The sequence below is a fragment of the Musa acuminata genome, chromosome BXJ3-7, assembly GCF_036884655.1.
Source record: "Musa acuminata AAA Group cultivar baxijiao chromosome BXJ3-7, Cavendish_Baxijiao_AAA, whole genome shotgun sequence".
Lineage (NCBI taxonomy): Eukaryota > Viridiplantae > Streptophyta > Magnoliopsida > Zingiberales > Musaceae > Musa > Musa acuminata.
Genome location: NC_088355.1, coordinates 40608862 through 40631410, shown reverse-complemented (window position 1 = coordinate 40631410; position 22549 = coordinate 40608862). Strand labels below are relative to the sequence as shown.

The window sequence follows — 22549 nt, the reverse complement described above, 5'->3', positions numbered from 1 at the left end:
CTTAACACTTTCTATATCGGATTCCCTGCCCTCTTTCTACATATCCTTGCTTGCCGGTCTCATGGTTTAGTCTTCTCGTCGTCATCTGTGGATGGTTGGAACGACAGCAATCCCGCGACAGCTCTACGCGCGTCCCATATCTATGGCGGGAGCCAACGCTGGCGTCGCACGTGGCCCTCGTGGGCCCCGGCATTGGCGGGAAACACAGAGCGAGGGAGGACAGCCTGGAGGGGGCAAGCGGTGCGAAAACTCTCGTCAGCGTAAGACAATGGGGCGCCGCCCCCTCTCTATTGGTCCACGTGGGTCAAACGCACCCCATATGCGAAGGTAACCTCACACGCCGTTCGCATTACCTCCATTCCCCGGAGAAAAAACAGAATCAACGAATCAGACGGCAGTGGAAGGATCTGCCACGTTTCGACGGTCACGGACAAATCTGCCGGCCCCCTGCAAACTGGACCCACTTGTGGTACCCGCCGTAAATAGAAATAAATAGCCAGGGTATAATGAAATGGGTAGGTTCCAAAAATACTATCCCTTCTCCGCCCCTCTTCTCCCTTTTCACTCCGCACACACCACCATCACCGCAGTAGTCGTCTTGCATCCCCAACTCTCTCCCTCCCTCTGTCTCCGATTCTTGCAGTTATTAACGCTTCAGGTTGTCTCCAAACCATCTTCTTCTTCTTTTATATTTCTTGTTCTTCGATTTCTCCTTCACTTAAATCTTGAAATGAACTCGTTTAGTTTGATGTAGGTTGAGAGGGGCTATGTCGGATTCGCTTCGTTCCCTTTACCACTTCTTTGGAGAATTCTGTTGAGGGTAGCTTCCGGTTCCAGGTGCGTTACCTTTTCTTGTTTCCGCTTCCTATTCGGTTTCCGGGGAGTTTTCTGTGGCATGTATTTGTTCCCTTGGAATTTTCTTCCTCGGTTGATCTCGTAACGACCTTGCTCCGCTGATTCTTGAAGTATTTGGGAACCGGACAACAGATTCCAGGTGTGTTCCCGTTCCTTGATTTTGGTTTCTTGATTGGTGTTGGAGATTTAAGAAACGGAGTAAGATTGTTAGAATGCTTGTCATGAGATCGGATGGGGTTTTGGTTCAACCGATGATGGTGTCGTATCCGGAAGTCTATGTATGATCTTTAGAGGAAGAAATTAGATTGGCAACTGATTTAGAAACGGCAGTGTTCGCGGATCCATGATTTGGTTTAGTGCTTGATCTCTTCTTGTGGACACGAATTTTGCTTTTATCGCGCGGTTTTACTTGATTATATGTCGGTGGTAGACATAAGCATGTTTCGGTGAGCCGTCAATGAGAAGAACAATACTTGCAATGCATATGTGATGCCGATACATTCAGGAAAGCTCCATATAAAGCCAGTGGTCAATCAAGATTCTGGGAAACGTTTCAACATAAACAAGCTACTCGGACACTCTTCATTGATGCAAAATTGATTGCCAAGGCTCGAGTGTACATGGCACGAACATTCAGTCTCAACCAAATTTGATCATAATTCATCTCCAACCTCTCTCATTCTTCTCATGCGCCACTAACTTATGCTTTCTTCCCCATGTAAACACTTCTTTTTGGCTGTATCTATTGCATAAATAGAGCTTCTCACCCTCCTTTTTGCTCATTTCCTGCTCCTCCCATTCAAGGGACCATGCGCCTGACTCGGTACAAGTGGCTCGATCCGTTCCATCGTCCACAGGAGGTGTTATTCAGTCACGATCTGTTGTTGGGTATAGTTGGCTGCAGGTCCATGAGCTTATCGCAGTCACACAATCCCTCTGCTGCCAGTGACACTATCAACGCTGTTGCCGCCGATGGGAATGGGATGCCACAATGCTTCATGTTTCACATCTGGAACAGCCACCTGCTGGTGGCATAGTTTCCCCAGCCATCGCTGGTATCTGCTACAATGGATGTGACCCATGGCAGCAGATACATGTCTATGGCTGTGATATGCGTGGGTCTGAAGTAGCTGTAAATCTACTCATCAGTGATATGTTATGGTGCTCCTTCCTAAGAGCTTCGGCCAACTCTGCTACTGGTATATATAGGTGTTCTCCCATATCAGACAAACCTCTTTATCTTCTCATGATTATGTGCTTCGAATCATCTCCTTCAAACAATTTATGCATAAACAAACTTCTAAACGGGGAGTTTACTTTTGAAAGGTCTACAAAGCTGCAAACTTCATAGTTTTTGCAATTATTGAAAGACAGTTTGTTTTGCTAAGATCATTACCTCTGTTCTTTCTCTCAAGGATGGATGCATCTGACTATTCAGATAAATATTCTTGACAACCTCTTGACTCATGCAGTTCAAATTTATACAGGATATTAATTTTTTATTTTTCAAGATTATGAATGTGACCCTTGGGATGAAATAAATAGAAACATTGCTTCCAAGCCTAGTGAAGATACCAATGCTTGCATCATCATTCATGTTAGAGTCAGACATAGAACTCTGTTTCGATCTGCTGCTTCAGAAGACTCCCTGGCTTTATTAATTTCATAATCATAAAGATCTAGTAGCCATTATAGGTGCCTGATTTAATGATGCAGATCATCATGCTAAAATCCAAAGGAGCAATGAGAAAGGAAGAGAGGTTTTCATTTTAGGAGATTGCTACCTTGATCTGTTTCCTACAAAGTCTTCCATTTGTGTCTCCTCCCCTTCTCTTCCATTCTGGGCATCTACATCCTCCTGTGATGTTGCTCTTGCCTTGGAGGAGAGAAGGGAGAAGGCGAAGATCCCCAGATTATCAAAATAAATGCAATTACCAAAATGCCTGGCTTCATGAGATAATCGACCTATTAAATTGATAGATTTGAAACCATGTGAGTAGAGATGACTAAGCCCTAGTTAAGCCATCTAATCCTATAAACCCACTTTTTTTTTTTCACTACCTATCTGGGACCATTCGGCTGTGTCACATGAACTTCTTTTGCTAATATTCCTCAAGCAAATTTCTTGCATGTTTGTTTTCTTTCTAACTAGAAATATGAACGCATTTCATGCCACATCTTATTGTGAGCTTCATTTTACCGACATATATTTGATTCTAGGATAGCAATAGTTATATATGAGAAATTATTGGTTGACTAGATGCCTTTGTTAATTTTAATAAAAACACATTGTAATTAATGACATTTTTCCCCTAATCATGACCTAATTAGTTGGTTTCCAAATTTTGTTGTCAGAGTTTAGGAAATGAATATTTCAGATTCCATGTTTGTTTAAGACATTTTAGTAAGGATATTAAAAATAATAAAAATAAATCAATTATGAAAAATTATATTTCTTACCTATTGGGGAGGACTCACCTCCTCCAATTTAAAGCGGGATTCCTCTCCCTCACTTTGCACCGAACCTAACAGTGGGAGGAACGAGACGTGGAATCTTGCTGAGAGGTTGGTTACCCTATCTATTTTGAAAATATAAATTTTTGATTCTTTTTAATTTTCTAAATTTTTATGTATTTAGATTGGATCTAAATAAACTTATGATGTGTTTAATTCAAAATTATTTTCGGTTTTCAATGCTATGATCTTTATTAATTCAAAAGCTCTAATATATATATATATATATATATATATAATTGAAATGCTAATTTTTAATGTAATTTTATCATGTTACAATTGAATTCATATATTAACATTTAATCATCTTGCAATTTTGTTATGATTTAACCATTTGATGAAAGTTTATAATGACGTCGTAAAAAAATTTGAAATCGAATTGCAAAGGAGGCTTGGTTGGGTCTGACCTAAGTCAAGCTTCTGATTGGACTCGATTAACCGAGTCGCATGTGCGTGGGTCTTGTCCAATCGAGGCTATATGTGGTCCAACCTGTAGGCCAAGCACAGCCCAACCCGTAGGATGGTTTTCGGCCTAGCCCACGTAGCCTGCCCCTCAGACCAACCCATCGCCTCTCTCTCTAGCTGTTGGGACGAGCACTTGTGGCCTAGCCTAATTCTCTCTCCTTTGCTTGATTCGAGCCATATAATTGAATGAACCAGATCGGTTGATTGTTTCATGCCAGTTTAGGGTGATGTTGAATCGATTTGATCGGTTCGAGTTCGTTTGATCCAAATTGAACCCAATTAAGCCTAAATTAAATTTGTCTAGGGTGGTTTCAAACCGATTAAATGAGGATTAGTGGTCGGTTTAGTTAGGTTCTAGCTAAATTAGGTCTTGTTCACTTCAATTGGACAAATTTAAGTAGGTTTCATGCCAATTAAGGGCTAATAATGTATGTTTTTTTGACATTATTGATGTTTGGAGGGGAACTAACTTGAGATGTTTTGATGAGATTATTTCATCCTAAAATAAATATGACCTATCATGTTATGAGATGATTTTGTTTTCCTACCAAGGGTAGGTAAGGTGATCCCCTTCGGAATCGGGGATTAGCGGGTAGTCAGATCGATTTTCCTTCGGGGATTAGTGAGTCGTTAGATGTGATAGCTATATAGTTGCTTCATCCATTGTTAGGAGGAACGTATTTCTACTTTGACAAGTGAGGGCACCACTCTATCTTTTGTTTGAAGTACGATATGGTTTTCTTCATCCACCATTAGAAGAACGTTAAACACATCCCATAGGATAAAATCTTTTTATCCACTATTGGGTGAGTGCATTATTGGGTGATTGACATACACAGGTGAGATGGCTATTGACTTGATTGTTGACTTCATTTGTGGATATTTTCTTTTTCTTATATATTTCGGAGTTGTTTTATAGGGTGACCTATTCAACCTGTTGTTCAATTGTTTTGTTTTGTCTTTCATTTTCAAAGCAGCTCTAGACTAGATTTCTATGGAGAACAGACCTTATTATACTATTAGGTAGAACAACTGGACTATAACGTCACTCATGTATAATAATACTAATAGATGGCTATTTGTTTGATTTATATTTTGAATAATATGATGTTGACTATTGCTCTTGATATGGTTTGTGGAAAGAAGTTGCAATTCTGTGTAGGAAAAAAAATATATATTACAAGATGTGACTCAGATATTTACTTTTTTGACTATCTGTGACAAGATTGATTACTTCTCTTTGCAAGTTTCATGTCTTCATATGTATATGTATAATATTTTGGTGAGATTACACCTCTAATGTAAAAACAAAAGATCCTCTTTTATCATACTAATAAATTCTTCATTGATAATCTAAATAATAATTTACTTTGGCATTTTCATGGATGATTCCTAATTAATGGGAATAAATTTTGCTCAGGAGATATCCAAGTTCTGAAGTAACTGCAAGGATTTGGAGATGAGGCGGCACAACAAACTAAGCAAATTTATTTCTTCCATTAGGACCCATGTCCATCGAGGGAACACTGAGAAACTGGAGAACAAGAACGGTATGGCTATTGCAAGGGATCTCTCATTTGTGATCCTATGAAATTTAGTTTTTCTTATGAAGAATCATTGACACATGAGCTCTAGCAAAAAAAAAAAATTCAAAGTTCAATTCAAAGTGTCATTGGCCTCATAATTTTGTTCATGTAAACCAAATTGATGCATTCTTTATCCTTTCTTCCTTTGCACTAACTAGTGCTGGAAGTAAATAAAGGACTTCTGATCTTTGTGTAGTAGGAAACCAAATTATCCAACTCTAGTTGCTGCTACTAGTATTGGTCTCTCAATTTTTTTTTTCAAATACTTTTCACATCGTTATCAGTGATATATTGGTTCTTCTCATTTATGTAATCTGGTAAATAAGTTACACATTTCTTCTTGTAGACACTGAGAAGAATGTGGAGAGGATCCTCCAGCTCATAACTGCAGAAGAAAGTGATACAGTATCTTTTAATTCAGTAAACAAGTCTGAACTAACTTCTCTTATTAAGGATATTCATAAAGGTTATCAAGCTTTATATGGCCGCTACGATGAGTTGACAGAGAAACTAAAGAAGAAATTTCGCCAAAAGGAAGACAATGGCAACTTTTCAGTTAATTCTACATCAGACAGTTCGGACTCCTCAGACTCACCAGATTCGGAGTCAGAACTTTCCACGAAGAACTCAGGCAAGAATCACGAAGGGGAAGCCAAAGCAGACATCTCTTTGGAACATTACACTAACTTGCAGGAGCAACTTGAAGGTGCAATTAGGAGAAACCATGAGCTTGAGGCTGAAGCTGCCTCAATGGTTGCAAAGATCACAAATCTTGAAGGTGTTGATGTGTTGGGAGAAACCGAAGACATGAACAGAATATTGGAAAATCAAATCCACATTATGCAAGAGAATATTAAGACATTACAATCTGAGAACAGAGATCTCGAGCAAAAGTTAGAGGCTTCTGTTAAGCAACACCATGAGTTGAATCAAAGCATATGTACCATGCATGAACAAATTGAAATTCTAATATCAGAAAAAATGGAAGCATTGAGCAAGTTACAAGAGTCGGAAAAATACATCGAAGAACACATATCTGAAATCAGTCATTTGAAGGACAAGATAATGACGATGGAATCCGATAACATGAGTTTAAAGCAAGAGTCAGAAAAACAAGCTCAAGAATTGGCTTATCTAAACCAGAAGATTGATGATATAGATAAAGAAAAGGAAGCAATCTTATCAGAGAATTTTGAACTTGTGAGCAAGATAAAGGGGACAGAGAAAGCTTTGGCTGACCAGAGAGATGAAGCTAACCTAAATCTGAAATCAGCAACTGATGATTTATCATCCAAGATAACACAATTGTTGTCTGGAAACGAAATGTTGAAGCTTGAGCTGGAAGCTGCTAATAGAAATGGACATGAACTGACCAGCAGATTGAGAGATGCACAAGAAGAGAATGGAGCTTTGAATTCTGAGATTGATGATCTAAAAACGAAATCAGAACTGTTGAACAATGAAAATACCAGATTGCTGAATGCAATCCATGTTTCGAACAAGCAACTAAAAGATAAAGAAGCCGAAAATAGTGATTTGGCATCACGACTTAAAGAGGCCATGCAATTGGCCGAAGAAGGACAGCAAAAAGTGGAGTTGCTTTCTCTGGAAATAGAGGAGGTGAAGAGGAAGAGCTCCCAGGCATACGAAGTCCTCGAGATGGAACTTCAAGCAAAAGAGCAGGAAGAGACCAAGTTGAAACAGATTTTGGAAGCAACAAGCGATGAGAAGCTTGTGCTCATCTCAGAAAATGAAGAACTATCTGCTAAAGCTAAGTTATTTGAGGGAGAGATCACTGATCTCAAATCTCAGAGAGATCAGCTAGAGATTGAGAAATCAGAGTTACGAGTGCGAGTAGAAAATCTGGATGCTGAATTGGAAGCAACCAAAGTCCAACTGATTAATGCAGAAAACAAACTTGAAGCTGCTGGTCAACAAATAGAAAAGTTGACAATGGAGAATTCGGAGCTATTTAGTAAGTCAGAGATAGAAGGGATTCAGATAAAAGATCTACAACATTTGCTGGAGCATTTGAAAGAGGAGAACTCAACCTTGAATGAAAACAAAAGGCTGCTACAGGAGTCTGAGAAGATTATTGAGGATTTGACGGTTCAAATAGAGCAGTTAAAAACTGATAATGGTCAATTACAAAATCAGGTTAATGATTCAAGTCATGAAGTAGAACTGGCCAACCACAAACTGAGTGAACTTACCAAACAAATTGGAGTTCTTGAGGAAGAAATATGTACATTGATCTCAAAATTGGAGCAGGCAGAGGCATCCATCAGGAAGCAAGCAGATAAGCTGGAAGCGTTCACCGAAGAGAACTCTACTCTACTGCAAAAAAATATGGACATGCATGAGAGGAACTCTGATCTGGATTCAAAACTGGAAGATCAGATGAAAGCAGTAAGAGACGGATGCTTGGAAATTTTGAATTTGGCGAACAACTTTGATGATGAGGTGACACAAAAAGTTACCGTACAGGAAAGGTTGCTGCTATTTCTGAAAAGTAGCTTGAATGATTTGCATGAGGAGTGTAAGCAACTTAAGTATCGGTTTCATGAGTCGTGTCAGAAGCTAGAGGTTGCCGAGGCTGTCGGCGAAGAGCGGATGAAAGAAATAAATAAGTTGGTGGAGAGTGTTAAAGAACTTCAGGTAAACCATAACGTTTCGGAAGCAGAAAGAGCAGTAATTATCAAAGAGGTTGCCGGCCTTAAGGGCCAATTGGAAACCCAGTCTTGCTTATTTAAACAGAATCTTAAAATTACAGAAACAGAATACAGAGAGAAAGAAGCGAAGCACATGAAGATGATTGCAGAGCTGCAATGCAATGTTAAAAAGTTGGAAAACGAGACCAGGATAATGTCTGCAGAGCTCACGGGAACAATCGAAGCTGTTGGGTCCGGGGTTTCAGATTTCTGCCAGGGACTTGATGAGCTAGAATCGGAATTTAAACAGAAACATTGTGGGATAGAAAGGCAGCTAGCCTGGATCACAGTGGATGCGGAGATTATGAAGACAAGGTTACGCCAGAAACTGTATGAAAAGCAAGAAATGAATGAGAAGTTACGAGACATGGCAGTGAGATTGAAGGAAAGCAAGGAGGGAATGGCAGCTCTGAAGCACAAGGCAGAGGGTCTGAGGGATCGGTTAGGTGAGAAGGAAAAGGAGATGGAGAAAGTGTCATGGAGGAGCATCGAAACCGACAGGAGGCTGGAAGAACTGGAGACGGCAGTGAGGGAAAAGGAAGAGGAGATAGTGGCCAGAAACAAGGAGAAACTGGAGGCAATAAAGCAGCTGAGCCAGATGATTGATTACCAGCACGAGAAGTACAATCAACTTGGTGAGTACTTGGTGAGGCTTAAACCCAGCAACAATAGGCGTCGCTTGTAGAGTCCCCCGGCTCGGCTATTATGTTTTGGGTAGATGGATTGTTTGATTTCTTACTCTTATCACCATGTACAGAGTGAAAGAGGAGTACTACTGCTACTGGGGTGATTAACCCTCTAAAAAAAAAAAGAAAAAAGGAAACTAGTAGTAGGGCATTCATTCAATCCGCCAGTACACGGTTTATTGTTAACTGTGACAAGAGTACCGACTGCTTCAACAAAGAAACTAGTAGTAGTAGGCATTCTTTGTCACTCGTCCGCCCGAACTTAAACGAGGCATTCATTACACGTTTATTGTTAACTTTGGAAGAACAGGCAGGCCATGTGCACCCCCCTCGTCTCCACGAATGAATGCCTCTCCATTTATTTGCCGAGGGATTCACGGTCAAGCATTCAAAAGAAAATGCTTCATACATTGCTCGAGAGTTACATGTTCTCTCCATTTATTTGGATATTAGGAGGAATGCTACATGTCCAGCAGTGTTATCAAAAGTAATAGCTGGATATCGTCAACACGGGGTGAGGGTTGAATGTGGAATATATGTATATATCCTACCTTTGAAGGAACCCTACAAAACCTACAAAAGAAAAGCTGCATTTCAACCTTATTTCTGGCTTCAGTCAGATATTCTCATTTCTACTCCGAGAATATCCTTCACGACCTCATATGTCACAAAGGCAATCGCAATGGATGGTACCACCTGTAACCCCAAAAAGAGAGAACAATGTAACAATGGGAACAGAGAGATAATGAGAGAATTTAAGTTTTGATTACTAATTCGTAATCGACGAAACAAACAAAATCTACTAACCTTTACTGAATTGGGGACAAGACCCTTGTACAAGGCCCCGAAGCCCTCATGATGCACTGTTTTCCTGAATGCATCAATCATTCCGGCATATTCCAAAGGAGCTTTGCTCCTGCCTTCACCTGTCACGACTGAGGCAGCATCCTTCCAACCCACCATCTGCATTCTTCTGCGTATGACATCAAGAGGGTAGGCAACAGTCTGGCCAATGGTTCCAGCTACAGCGCCACATGCAAGCCTTGTGACAACACTCAACTCTGAGTCTTCAACAAGACCATATGGTTTAGATTTAACTAACCAATCCTTCAGTGATTCATAAACAGCAAAATTGAGGCCTACATAAGGAATCTGAAAACAAAACAGAATATTCGTGAGACAGCCATCGATTTCATGTTGACATATGATTCATCAAGGTCTCAGTTAGTTATTCTGAAATTTAACAGGCTGAAAAAGGATAGATAGGTGTTAACATTATCTATTTTTCTGCCCTGCTTGGTGATGAAGCCAACAAGGAACTATGTCTCAGAACATTAATACTCATCATGAGCTTTTATGTTTTGGAATTAAAATAGCATGCCTGTCCCACCAAAATTCCTAGTAAACTTAGATGTTTATGGTAGTTTGGCTCTTTTTATGCTAAAGTTGTACACGAGGTTTTTCCCAAAATTTGCAGAAGGATGTCATAGCACCAGCAAAAATAACAATAATAAATGGAAGGAAAAAAACCATGAAAATAAGCAAAAGGTTAAAAAAAAAAGAAGAAGGTTGGCCTCTTTCTTAAACATTGTTAGATATGAATAGATACTTTTTCACTGGAAATTCAGTTTCTCCAATGCCCCAAAATCAAAGATCAAACTACACAACACCTGATTATACACAGTTATAATGATAGATGCTTCGAAATACTTACTACTCCTATGACAGATGGAAGCCACCCTTTGTACAAAGCACGAAAACCTTCTTCACGGTAAACAGTGCCCAATGCATTAAACATCCCTCTGTACTGGTAAGGTGACTTTTCAGTCTGCATAGAGAAAAGATGTTAAAGGAGCATGGGGAGGAGTTAGATAACTGAACCATAAAGGGACACATCTGGTGTCAGCAAAAATTAGAAAGGGTACCTGAACTGTAATTCTTCCACGGACCATGTCCATTGGATAAGTAGCAGACATAGCAATAATTCCAGCACATGCTCCAGCACCAAGACGTAGTACAGGAGTGATTTGAGCATCTTCTGCTTAAGTTAACACACAAAGTTATATGTTACCAATTTAGAAATAAAAAATGAAAGACATTTGACATATTACGAGAGACTTAAGATATTTCAAATGCATGGCCGATACATAACTAGTTCCAATGACCATCTGTTGTCCATCTGAAAATACCAAGTCAAATGATTTTGTCCACATGGAAAGCAGTTGTCCAATTACACAAAAAGCACACTGCATAAATTGAGATACAAAAAAGAAAAACTAAGAGATGTTTTGTCATCAATTTTGCCATTTCAAGTTCACAAATTAAAGCCAATGAATTAGCTTATAATCTTTGGAAGATGTCCAACTTCTCATTATTACCTAAATGGTTCTAAATCAAACACATCAGATGCTGTTCCCAACAAATAAATCCTCTTCCTCCACACAACTATAAAACTTAATTTATTTAAACAGAAACAGCACTCCAGTTTTTCACTTTAAAACAACACGATAGATAAAAACAAAGGCGGACCCAAGGACCAAACTAGCTTGGTTTCAGAACATAAACAACTTTGTTTCTTGCTTACTGAAAAAGAAGAGAACAAAGATGATATCAAACAAGTCTCTAAACATTCACCACATGATACACTATGCAATTTGATGATGAAACTGTTCAACATATTCCAAGTAACTAAGAAATATACAACAAAATTCAGGTTGTTCAAAGACCAGGTGTTCAAAACTGTTTGTCCTAGGTTCTAGTGAACCATTTGGTTTGATTATTGATGAATGATCATAGCAAGTATCCAAGAAAAGAAAAAAAACATTTTGTGTTTGCACCTCTATCTGAAGAATATGCCCCCACTAGTAGTATTAATTCATTACCATAAAAAGTTTTCAAATGTAAATATAACTATACAAACAAAAATTAACTTTTACTAGTTTAATAGTTTCAGAAATAATCGAGCAGAAAGATGCTGCATGAATTATTTACAGCATGAATTTCACAGTTATTTGTACCAACAATTAAAGTTTTAGGCAGCATGTACATTTCCCCCAATACATCTCATGCTGGCGAGCAAACATAATGCTAGCCAAAAAGTGGTGGAGACCCATTCTATGTAATGCTCTTGTTTGGTTTGTTGGTCAGGCTTGGCAAGGATAGTGTCAACACAATAACCAGGGGCCAGAGGAAAGACAACACAGCCAGTGGATAGGCCTTCCATGTCAAAACCAGTACAGCTGTTTTTTTCCTTCTTTTCCGGAATGAGAATGATTTTCCCTTTTTTTTCTCACTCCAAAAGCACAGAGACCAAGCTGCCTGACATGGCATCAAACAAATTGTTTCTGTTGCCATGAGAACCACTCATTTTTCCAAAACTCAAAGCCCTGAACCATGAAGCATGCTAAAATTTATGCTATCCATAAAGAATATCGAAACAGATTCTCTGAAAGATGTGTCCCTATAAACAAACATCTATATTAAAAAAAAGGGTAAGAATACCTAAGAGAAGTTATTTGCAAGACAAATTTGGTTGTACTTCTTAATGAACAGCTCCAATTTGGTGCAGAAGAAGACCAGAACAGTAAGGTTTCTCTTCAAGCAGGAAATGAGGACAGCAATTGCAAAAAAGAAACTGTAGACTCACCCATAAACAGAGGTCAAAGAACTAAATAGGAAGAAATAGTTGTTTTCAGCTGCTTTAATGTCTAATTGCCAGAAAAACCAAAATGTATGCAAGATGCTATTGAGAATTGTTACCGTGCCAATATGTGATGGATAAGGTAGTGAATTCAGAACATAGTAATCGCATGTCACCTGGAATGTCTGATTGGCAGAGTGTTCCAATAAAATAGCAATACAGAAACCAATAAACAAAAGTATTGCATCAAATTCACTTTTTTTTGTGCCACAAATATACAGAAGTGCAAAAAAAGGAGTTTAAAAGAAGTGACTCTAGATAATTCTTGGGTGTTAGTATTTCTATTTCTTGAAGCTTCAACCACCTCATACATACATGTGTCATATGCAAGAATATTTATGGTACAGGAACTCAAGATTATTACATAGAGGCATTCGTCTGTAGCAAATTTCTTTCAAATGATATAACTGAAACTTAAGGGAAGACCTATGACTGCATCAGTTCGTAGCATCAAATAAAATACCTAAATCAAAGAAAAAAACAGAATATAAGGATAGGTCATACCATTGCCAGACTGCCGACGGTAAAGCCACAAAATTCCACTGCGACAAGGTTCATATCCAATCATCAGAAAGAATAGGGAAATGTCCAACATTAAATTGCAACAGTAAGAACAATGGAAGCTAACCTCAGATAATAGGATCTAAGTAGATGGATAGTTAGCAGTGATTTAGCACAATACCAAACCCGCATTTGAGAAATCCCATGGTTAGCTATATCTTAATTTTGTAATTGTTTGATGCAGACTTGTCTATGGTATATAACACCATTTGGTGAAAAATGTTTTTCAATTGAGACCGCTAAAATAAAGGCACGGTTGAATGGTTTGTTAAAAAAGGATGGATAATTACATACGTCAAGGAAAGGTACACAATCTTGGAGAGACCCACAAAGATGATAAAATATGGAATTCCATCACTTAATTTCTATCTAGCATGCTTTCTGAGCTCCTATTGAAACAGAAATCTTTTTCACTAATCAGTTAGTTGAAAATTTAAAGTAGGAACACAAATAGGTAGTGAGACAATAAAATGAGTGGACCAGCAGGCTGCAGCAGAACCATAGGCTGATGCAGTGTACTGGTCCACAGGCTGCAGGCACACCAGCCAGCAGATGCAGCAGGACTGAAGCCTGCAATTATTAGCCTAGCTGGGATGCAGGCACCAGCCTGCAGGCCTGCAACCAACAGCTGCAGGAACAGTTAAAAAAGGGTCTTTACATCCGCATATTCTAAATGATAAAACTGCATTAGACAACTAACATAATGATACCAAAAGAAAAGAAAAATGACATAGCAGAACATAAATTTCTTTTTTTCCTTCTCTTTCATCAATATTCATCTAAGTGATAAAGAATCAACATGACAATCCAAGAGTTTACCTTGATGCTTGTTCATAGCTATAGAACTTGACTGCTGAGTTGGGGACAATCCGTGCACAGTTGGTACCATTTCCTCTAAATAGTCCTCGAAAACCCTCAGACTTCCATATATACTTAAGGCCTTGGATAGTTCCATTATACTGAATGCTATGAGGATTTTGAACCTATATTTACAATCAAATCCAAATTATTAAAAGCTATAAAATCAAGAAAGTCATGTTGTTAAAACTTAAAAGACTTCATTATTCAAAGGTTCTACAAGGTATAAGTTGCGTAAACAAAGAAAGACATTAGTTGCATAGCAATGACACAAGTACCTCTATTTAGAGTTAATTTAGCTGTGTGCAGATATGATAACAACCATCATACAAAATTTAAAATGGAGAAATACATTCAAAGAAATCTTTGAAATCTGATCAAATAGTGATGTATTAATTTGTAATCAATTATCCCTAAAGGACACGGAAACCATAAAAATTCAATATTAATTTTCAGATGATTCATCTTGTTTACCAAAAATGATGTTCAGTCCGTGACTTCATTGACGTTTGTTAAAGAATGATATAACAAAGTAGATATACCAAATTCAAACATAAGCCACAACGTCAACTATCCATATGCCATAGCATGTCATTAATATCAAATCAGAAGATATGCCATGCCTGCCAAACCACCTGGTCAGGTCCATTCATCACGTTTTAAATTGAACCATGCTTTTACTATATGCATCAGATCCTCCACTTAATGCACTCATCTAGAATTAGCATGATGACTCATCCAAGAATATCCCATCATTAGCATGATGACAATCGGCATACGAGATAGGATAGACTAGCCACTGCAATGAAGTAGAATAATGATATGCAGGTTGTAAAATCTAGGTGGCGCTTGATGTTCATGCCAATGAGTATACAAATTTTGGCCTTTTTAAGCCATCAAAGTCAAGCTAATACAAAAAAGGCCAAATTGATAGGTCAGCACACCCATTCCATGCTATTTAACTACACTTTCAACATTATATACAAGATAGCCTCATTTTTAATACTTTGAGACACCCATCTGAAACAGCACAATGATTCCTCTTAGAGTACCACAAGTCACGACCAGAATTGGTACAGAAGAAGGTAGAGTAGGCACCTTGCAAAGAGGTACTATTGATCTTATTCTCCTTAAACTCTACCAGCCAACTAACTAGTAAGGGGAAAGAACATATTAGTTCTGGCATTAAAGTTCTTGATCCATAATTAACAACGCTACATAATTGACGTAGATTGATAAAGACCTATTTGATAAAAATCGAATAGGCTAAACTCTGCTTCATATTGATAGAAATAAAAAAGATAGCCTGAATCAACCAATCTGGTCATGGATAAAAGAAATTAGCTGGTGTTTTCAATTCATATAATCTAATTCTAATATAATTGGTTGTCTCTAGTAGATTTCATTCCATTCCAACCAACACCGATCAGTCTCATATGGACTGGCTGTGACAACCATTCATAGCAAAGAAAAAAAAAAACAAATCAGTATATCAGTCCTGTCCCAAATAAACCAGGAAACCGTGGAATACAAATTAGTTCATTGATGATCAGTTTAATAAGATGTTAAACATCAGGTCCATCTCAATGCTCTTCAATCTAATGACCGCATGCTTATGATATGCATATACTTGAGAAGTGTTTTGTGTCAAGTGAAAAGAACATTATCTTACATAGTTTGATTGTCTGAGGTCTATGAGGTTAACATCATGTGTTTTTGTGAGCACTAGCCATCACTTATATCCAAAAGATCTGAAGGCAAAAAGACATTGGAATCCAATATAAGTTTATATGCATTGCATTCTAACACTTGGAATGCTACATTCAAAAATTAAGCATGAAGTCCCATATTGCATGTTTATTCCATTGAAGATAATTTTCATAAAAAAGAAAGACCACTCAAATTTCATTGTCAATATCAAACAAGATAAAGAGGACCAATTAAGAAAGCATGTCTTTCATCAACAGAAAAGCAAATGCAAAAAAGGTTCATGAGAGCTTGACCAGTTCATTTCTTTGAAAAGGACACTGATATTAATGAGTTAATCAAAGCAAGCACTATGCACAGATATATTTTTCCTTGTCATTGTACGATGTACATGAACTGTACCATCAGATGCCATATTGAGAGAAACAACACCCTAAAACCCTAAAGGTGAAGTATAATGAGTCATCTCACCAGGTATAGAATAACCTAATAATCTCAACAACTACAAGGCAACAAAACAACAGATTCATAAGTCAAATCAAAGTAACAAAAAAGAACAGTCATCAGTAAGGATCTATACCTGAAGCAAGATTTTTAACCTCTCAAGTGGAGCAACAGCTGTCCTTGATCTGCAAAAGCATTCATAAATAACACATATCACATGCGAAAGTTGTAATCTTACACAATTATAAGATACCAAATTTTAATATGAATAAATAAAGAAAAAATTAACACCTCAGTAACATTACAACTAATAAAGTAATGCAAGAAGGACACTATTTATTATAGACATAGGAATCCATTGCTTGAGGTGGTGGCATATGATTAAAGGAACACAATTCTCCATTGTTTTGTCAAAGTAGCAGTCTTCCGTAAAAATATGTTTAACTGAAGATGCATAATATAAAAAACCAACAGGGAAAGTGGAAAATAAGACGAATGGATAAACAATCCAAAGTAGGCCTTTTAGTCCAAAAATTCCTCCACGAGTGAGAATAACACATATCTATGCTTAAAAACACACAGTTTGTTTTACATATTTCAGTATTGAGCACTAATGTGTCATCAGTAAGAATCCTATGTTGCATAGCTATTTATGAACTTTTATGATCAAATTGGTAACCAAACAAGAAACAGTGTCCAAAAGTACCTTACAATATTTCAAATCAAAAAAAATTTCATTCAACTACTTCACAAAAATATTTAGTCACGATGCTTCAAAAAAAGCAGTTGTCATTGAAGTCCCAATCCAACTAAAATTTAATCCTTATAGTCCAACATCCACTTATGCAAATCTTGTTTAGAGTATTGAATAGTGGCTATTAATACTGTATCCCCAATCTCAATAATAATAATGGAAATCATTAAGCACTGAAACAGAAGTCTATTAGACAACTTAAGCAAACTAAAGTAATGTATTATTGAGTAAAAGAATGGAAGATGACCTAACCTTCACTATTTTTCCTGACCTGATTAGCAATCCTTCACGATCTTACTATAATGTTTGAATTAATAACCTAGTTGCTTGCAAAATACTAACCACGAACTCATGATCACTAGACCCCACCAACCCCCCCCCCTCTCTCTCTCTCTCTCTCTCTCTCTCTCTCTCTCTCTCTCTCAAACCATGATCTGCATGATATTTAAGTGATAATATTTGCCTTTCAAATCACCGTAGTATATGATCCAGATCATTAAAATTGGATCTGTAATCTAGGTAATTATGTCTTGCAATAGTAATTGCAATGATACTGCCGTTACCATACCATGACCACAATGTTCCACATTCTGGATAATCATGGCTGGTAACAAAATCAACAAAAATTAAAAACTAATTTAGCATAACACCACCTAATTGTCCCGAGTAGTCAGATCTAGCCATCCAAATTCATCTATCAAGATTGTCAAATGACACTGACTAGTACTGTGTTTGTTACGTGTTGGTGTATGCAACCTGCATGCTAATGATGATCAGTATATGTCATTCATCTAATCAAGCCCTACATTCTAACATTGTTATGGTTTTATCCGCATTTACAGAAAGATTAGGAAACTAATATGAAGTTTGACCAAATATAGGTAATGGCATCAAATGTCAAACATTACGAACATACCCCCATTTCCCTGATAATTCTACATCTGAAGCCAAAAGTCGGAAAGGTTGGTTTTCATGCTCACTACAACAACTAGGATCTCAAGAATCAAGCAATCCATAAATAACTAACAACTAGTCGAGCAGGCATCAAGACCTAAGCGAGGATCAAAAACAACCCAAGCAGACAACCAAGATTTCAAGTTTTACCCAAAATGGGGGAAAAAAAAAAAAGAGAGAAGACGGCAATTCTCAAGAAAGAGAACAGGACGCGTGAATTTGATGAAGGAAGAGTCTCAAGAAACGGAGATCCGGAGGACTCACACTCCTCCCGCGACGCCTCCGGCGACGAGGGACTTGCAGATGCTGAGGATCGCGTGCCCGGGAGCCTTGACGCCCTCCCTCGCGAGCTTCGCCTCCTCGGCAAGGTTCACGATCGTCGTCACCGCCGAATCCCCCGTGCTCTTCCCCACCACATCCTCCGACGCCATCAAACCCTACAGCGAGATCGGATCGGCCGAAACCCTAACTAGGACCAAGGAGCGAGAGCACGCGTCTTCCCAGGCGAGAGACGGGAGGAGACGGATCAGGCGGCGGCACCCGCGGCTTTAGGGCTCCGGGCGTTCGGTTTTGTATGGCGACACTTCACAAGCAGAGAGAGTGAGAGAGGAATCGTAAGATGAAGGCGATGCTTTAATTGGCTATGGGGAAAGAACACCTCTTCTCGTCTTCCACCTACCCGACGAGATACCCTCAAAGAAAAACGATAGATCGACATGTGGTTTCGCGGGGGCCACTATTTATTCAATAAAAATGCGGGTAGATGTTGCCAGAAGGGCAAATGAGTGCAAGAGGTAATTGCCGGGACTCATGCAGACCCGTACTTGCGGATGGCCAAAAGCCGACCGGCGGATCGCGTGATGAAGATCAAATTACGGAATTAGCCCCCAAGAATCTGGATGAGTAGTACGTGGTGACGAAATCGCATCGTGTTCCTTCCGAAGGCAAAAAACAAAAAACAAAATAAAAATGTTTTTGTTTTCTTCTGTTTCTTGCGTTCTGGGCCAGTAATATCCCGAGGATATACAGTCAGTCATCCGAAAACACATGCCATATGTTTCTTCTCAAAACAAAACCGGAAGAAAAAAACAACAATCATTTTCACGTTATCGCTTGCAGTCGAAGGTGGCAGAACGGCTGGTGACATTACAGGACAAGTGGAAGCACGTATCTGGTTCTCATGTCAACAGTGCCCACCAATTCCTTGGTTGCTCCGGAAGCATCTGTTCTCCAACTCTCCTTGGCCTTACGTTACTCATAATTATTGGAGGTTGAGTTTTCAGATTGTGACAAGTATTTTATTTTATTTTATTTTATTTATTTATTTATTTGATGGGCCAAATTGGGCCTCGATTGAGGAAGTGGGCCTCGATTGAGTATGCTTACACCACGTAAATGCTTGAGATATTATTAGCCAATGCATGTACAGGACCAAGTCCAATCATTTTACGTGGTGTTCTTGTTGTCAGGCATGCAGACACGTCTCACCACGTATTGCCAGTGGATGGTCGAGAAACGCCAACGCCGATCAAATGGCCAGTCCACATTGCTTGCACCGTTGAGTCCTTTTTCTTTTCTGTGACTTGGAAGCCAGAGATAATGTCTCAAGAAGGAAATGTTGATACAGAGAGAGAGAGAGAGAGAGAGATGATGAAGACGTGAACTCCATCGTGGAAGCAGGAGTGGATAAGTTTAGAGAAAGCTTGGCCGCCACAGTTGCAACTGAGTCAAGTGGGAAATATAGAAAGAAAGATGTAGAAGAAGAGTCGTAGTCGTTTAGAATGCCTATACGTGCCATAAAGGCGTCGTCTTCTCCTTCTGCCGTGCTGCAAGCCATTATCGAGTACGCTTGCGGCCGCACATGGACAACGTGCAGCCTCGATGGATGAACTACTTCGCCTCTTTTGCAATAGATTAGTCACTCGGAAGAAGACAAGCTCGTGCATGCAGTTGGATGACGACAATGCTTGTTTTCTTTAGTGCGAGTTGCCCTTTCCGTTCACAGAACACAGTAGCAGGTTCTTTCTTGGCTGTCCGCCTTGTTGTGATCAGAAGCGTATAGTTCCAACCGGTGGATCATATAACTGATCATACGGTAGCAGGAGAAAAGGACAAGCAAATGATTGGGAAATGTGAACTGGTCTCCGAGCAACACGAAGATATGAACACACGATACAAGGAGTAACATGTCATGCGGGAAACTATCCTATCACTGCCTGGCTAGAAGTGGATTTGGGTATCAAGTGGGATCAAGTGATGCATGTTGATCACCAAAAAGTGCAGCTTTTTCTGTTCTTTCTTCACCACTGATATCTCAGAAGAAATTTTGCAGACAGACTGTCTGATTTCACAAGTTTCTTTCACCAGCAAATAAGAAAAATGTTTCATTGATATTAACCACTGAAGCATGTTTCTTTCGCAATTTCCAGGATCTACTAAATGATCACTGTGGAGCAAAACTCTGCAGCTTAAGTGTGGCCTGCCACTGCCCACACCTTTGATTTCTTCCTTGCAACTTTAATGTTGGAGATGCTGATCAGTAGTAGCCCACTTTAGAGGCCAAATCTTTGTCTTTGCTTTTGCAAGTGATAATGCCCTCCACACAGGCGTTGGAACCTCGATGACATATCCCCCACACTTGGGTGATGATTCTTTCAGTGTCGTTTCAATGGTCTTCAGACTATGCTTCCACTAGGACTAAGTGCTTCCATGCTTCTGGAGCATGGCAATTTCCTTGGACCACCTCACCAAAAGCTTGTAGGCCACCAATCTAACAAAGGTTTAGCAAGCTAAAACAGTTCAATCTATTTGTACTTTGCCTATATACTTTATGAGTCATGCTATTTGTTTGGCATTCTCTTTGATATCAAAACCACCATCAGAGACCAAAAGAAAAATGGAGGACCCCTACTTGATTTGGTAGATAGCATCAATAATCAATCAAAAACATTCTTGACTCCAAGCTCACACCACAGTGAAGATTTGTGCAATGTAGCAGTCAAGAGTCAACAATAAGAATTGATGAGGTTTTTTTTGTCTTTGACAAGGCATCATTCTCCACCAGTTGTAATCCTCTCTCTCTCTCTCTCTCTCTCTCTCTCTATATATATATATATATATATATATATATATATATATATATATATAGGTGTATCTTTTGATTAGTTGAACTCAGAATCAAATACCAGAACAAAAAAAAATCAAGATAATAAGAGAGAGAGAGAGAGAGAGAGAGAGAGAAGGAATCTTCCTAATGCCCAACATACTTAGAGGGTCTCTTCATCACAAGTCAATTCCGACAAAAAAGACATGAGAAAAGCAAAACATATTAGTCATTTCAGCATTCACAAATTGTATTTGGTCCCATTTGGATTCCATGGCTCTCTCTCTCTCTCTCTCTCTCTCTCTCTCTCTCTCTCTCTCTCTCTCTCTCTCTCTCTTAAACCTACTTCAACCACACTCTTTGGCAAAATCTCATATTTAAAGATATTTTGCATCATTTTGTTTGTGGTTGGAGTAGGGTAATTGGCAACAGAGAGCATTAACAAAAGGAGCAAGTAGGGAAAACATGTGCACTTTGGTAGGGGAAACTTTCAATTACCAGTGAGAAGTCTTCAACTCTTATCTAATAATCAACTCGACTAATGATGATAGCCTGGTCACAAAGGTCTTTGCAGATTCCTAGTTCATTTTCTCTCTCTTATTCTTGAGACAAAGATTAGTAATACTTACAAGGAAAGATATCTTCCCTTGAGGTCTCCAAACTTCCGCATCAGACACTGTTCCCATAACAAGACAGATATCAATGCTACAGGACATTAAACGTGAAGACTAAACACTTAAGTTTAATGGCAGTGTCACTGCTGATGGTAGATTACTTGTCCTCTCCACCCCAATAAGAAAAACGTACACGCCGTGTCTTCTGCAAAGGCTGTATCCTTTCCGTATGGCAATACCCACTGTTCACCATCAAACAAAAGTGTTCATAAAGCTCGTGCTGTGGACTGAGCCAATAAGATAATAGCACGTCAAGAATCTCACAGTGGAACGGAGCCTTGACCGATTCCGTCCAAGACTTCTGGAACCATATTTGCACAGAGTCAATGCTGCTTGCGGCAGAACAGTGTCTTGGTTTTTGTGTTTTTGGGGAACTGCATAGAAGCTCTGTAAATGATAAATATAGGTGTCCATACTCGATCTACTATTGACCGAAATGATCGGAGTTGACTTTGCATCATCTTTTTTTTTTTTGTTGCAATTTTTAGCTATTATTTTGGTGATAATATGTGCCATTTACTTACACATTTAGAGTTCAAGATTTTATTTTATGATTTTATTATACATAAAATTATACCTAATCACTTATTTTAGAATTTAAAAATATTTTTATAAATTTTTAATCCTAAAATATTGATCTCATAGTGATAATGATGTACCTAATTTATTTATCCAGGCTTTGAAACATTATCCTATAGATCTCAAACATAAAATATAACACTAATAATTTTACATAAAAAATATTTATTTAATTAGTTAATCATATATTTTTCTCACACCTAAGTTGATTTACTTGACTCACTTACTTTATAATTCAAAACCTTTGGATCTCTTTTATCTTTTTTATTCTTGTTGGATGACTTTTGGGTTATTGAGGATATACTTTGGTTTGATATGGAGGCAAACATCTTTCATTGCTATAGTTTTATGGGTCTTATGAGGCTTGTAATAATACTATTAATAATTTAATATCTTAT

The 22549-nt window shown here is 38.5% G+C and overlaps 2 protein-coding genes across 8 annotated transcripts; one reads left to right on the top strand and one right to left on the bottom strand.

Moving 5' to 3' along the window:
• The first annotated feature begins 525 nt into the window (after window positions 1–525).
• Window positions 526–9066, top strand: LOC135642430 (COP1-interactive protein 1-like). 6 transcript variants are annotated; one of them, XM_065158572.1, is made up of 5 exons: window positions 526–658; window positions 745–837; window positions 1660–2054; window positions 5255–5384; window positions 5767–9066. In XM_065158572.1, exons 4-5 carry the CDS (start codon window positions 5294–5296, stop codon window positions 8814–8816), a joined length of 3141 nt encoding a protein of 1046 aa, XP_065014644.1. In that variant the 5' UTR covers window positions 526–658; window positions 745–837; window positions 1660–2054; window positions 5255–5293; the 3' UTR covers window positions 8817–9066. The 6 variants fall into 6 exon arrangements, with proteins under 6 accessions (XP_065014644.1, XP_065014641.1, XP_065014642.1 ...); XM_065158570.1 differs by having other exon boundaries at window positions 529–658; window positions 755–837; XM_065158571.1 differs by having other exon boundaries at window positions 529–658; window positions 755–837; window positions 1660–2064.
• A 138-nt stretch (window positions 9067–9204) lies between these two features.
• On the bottom strand, window positions 9205–18405 carry LOC135642431 (mitochondrial adenine nucleotide transporter ADNT1-like). 2 transcript variants are annotated; one of them, XM_065158575.1, is made up of 9 exons: window positions 18060–18405; window positions 16224–16272; window positions 13898–14061; window positions 13022–13059; window positions 10970–11063; window positions 10743–10855; window positions 10532–10645; window positions 9625–9969; window positions 9205–9513 (listed from the first exon to the last, which is right to left on the bottom strand). In XM_065158575.1, the coding sequence occupies exons 3-9, from the start codon at window positions 14031–14033 to the stop codon at window positions 9430–9432; spliced, it is 924 nt and encodes a 307-aa protein (XP_065014647.1). In that variant the 5' UTR covers window positions 14034–14061; window positions 16224–16272; window positions 18060–18405; the 3' UTR covers window positions 9205–9429. The 2 variants fall into 2 exon arrangements, with proteins under 2 accessions (XP_065014647.1, XP_065014646.1); XM_065158574.1 differs by lacking the exon at window positions 10970–11063 and having other exon boundaries at window positions 18060–18403.
• Window positions 18406–22549: the final 4144 nt, after the last annotated feature.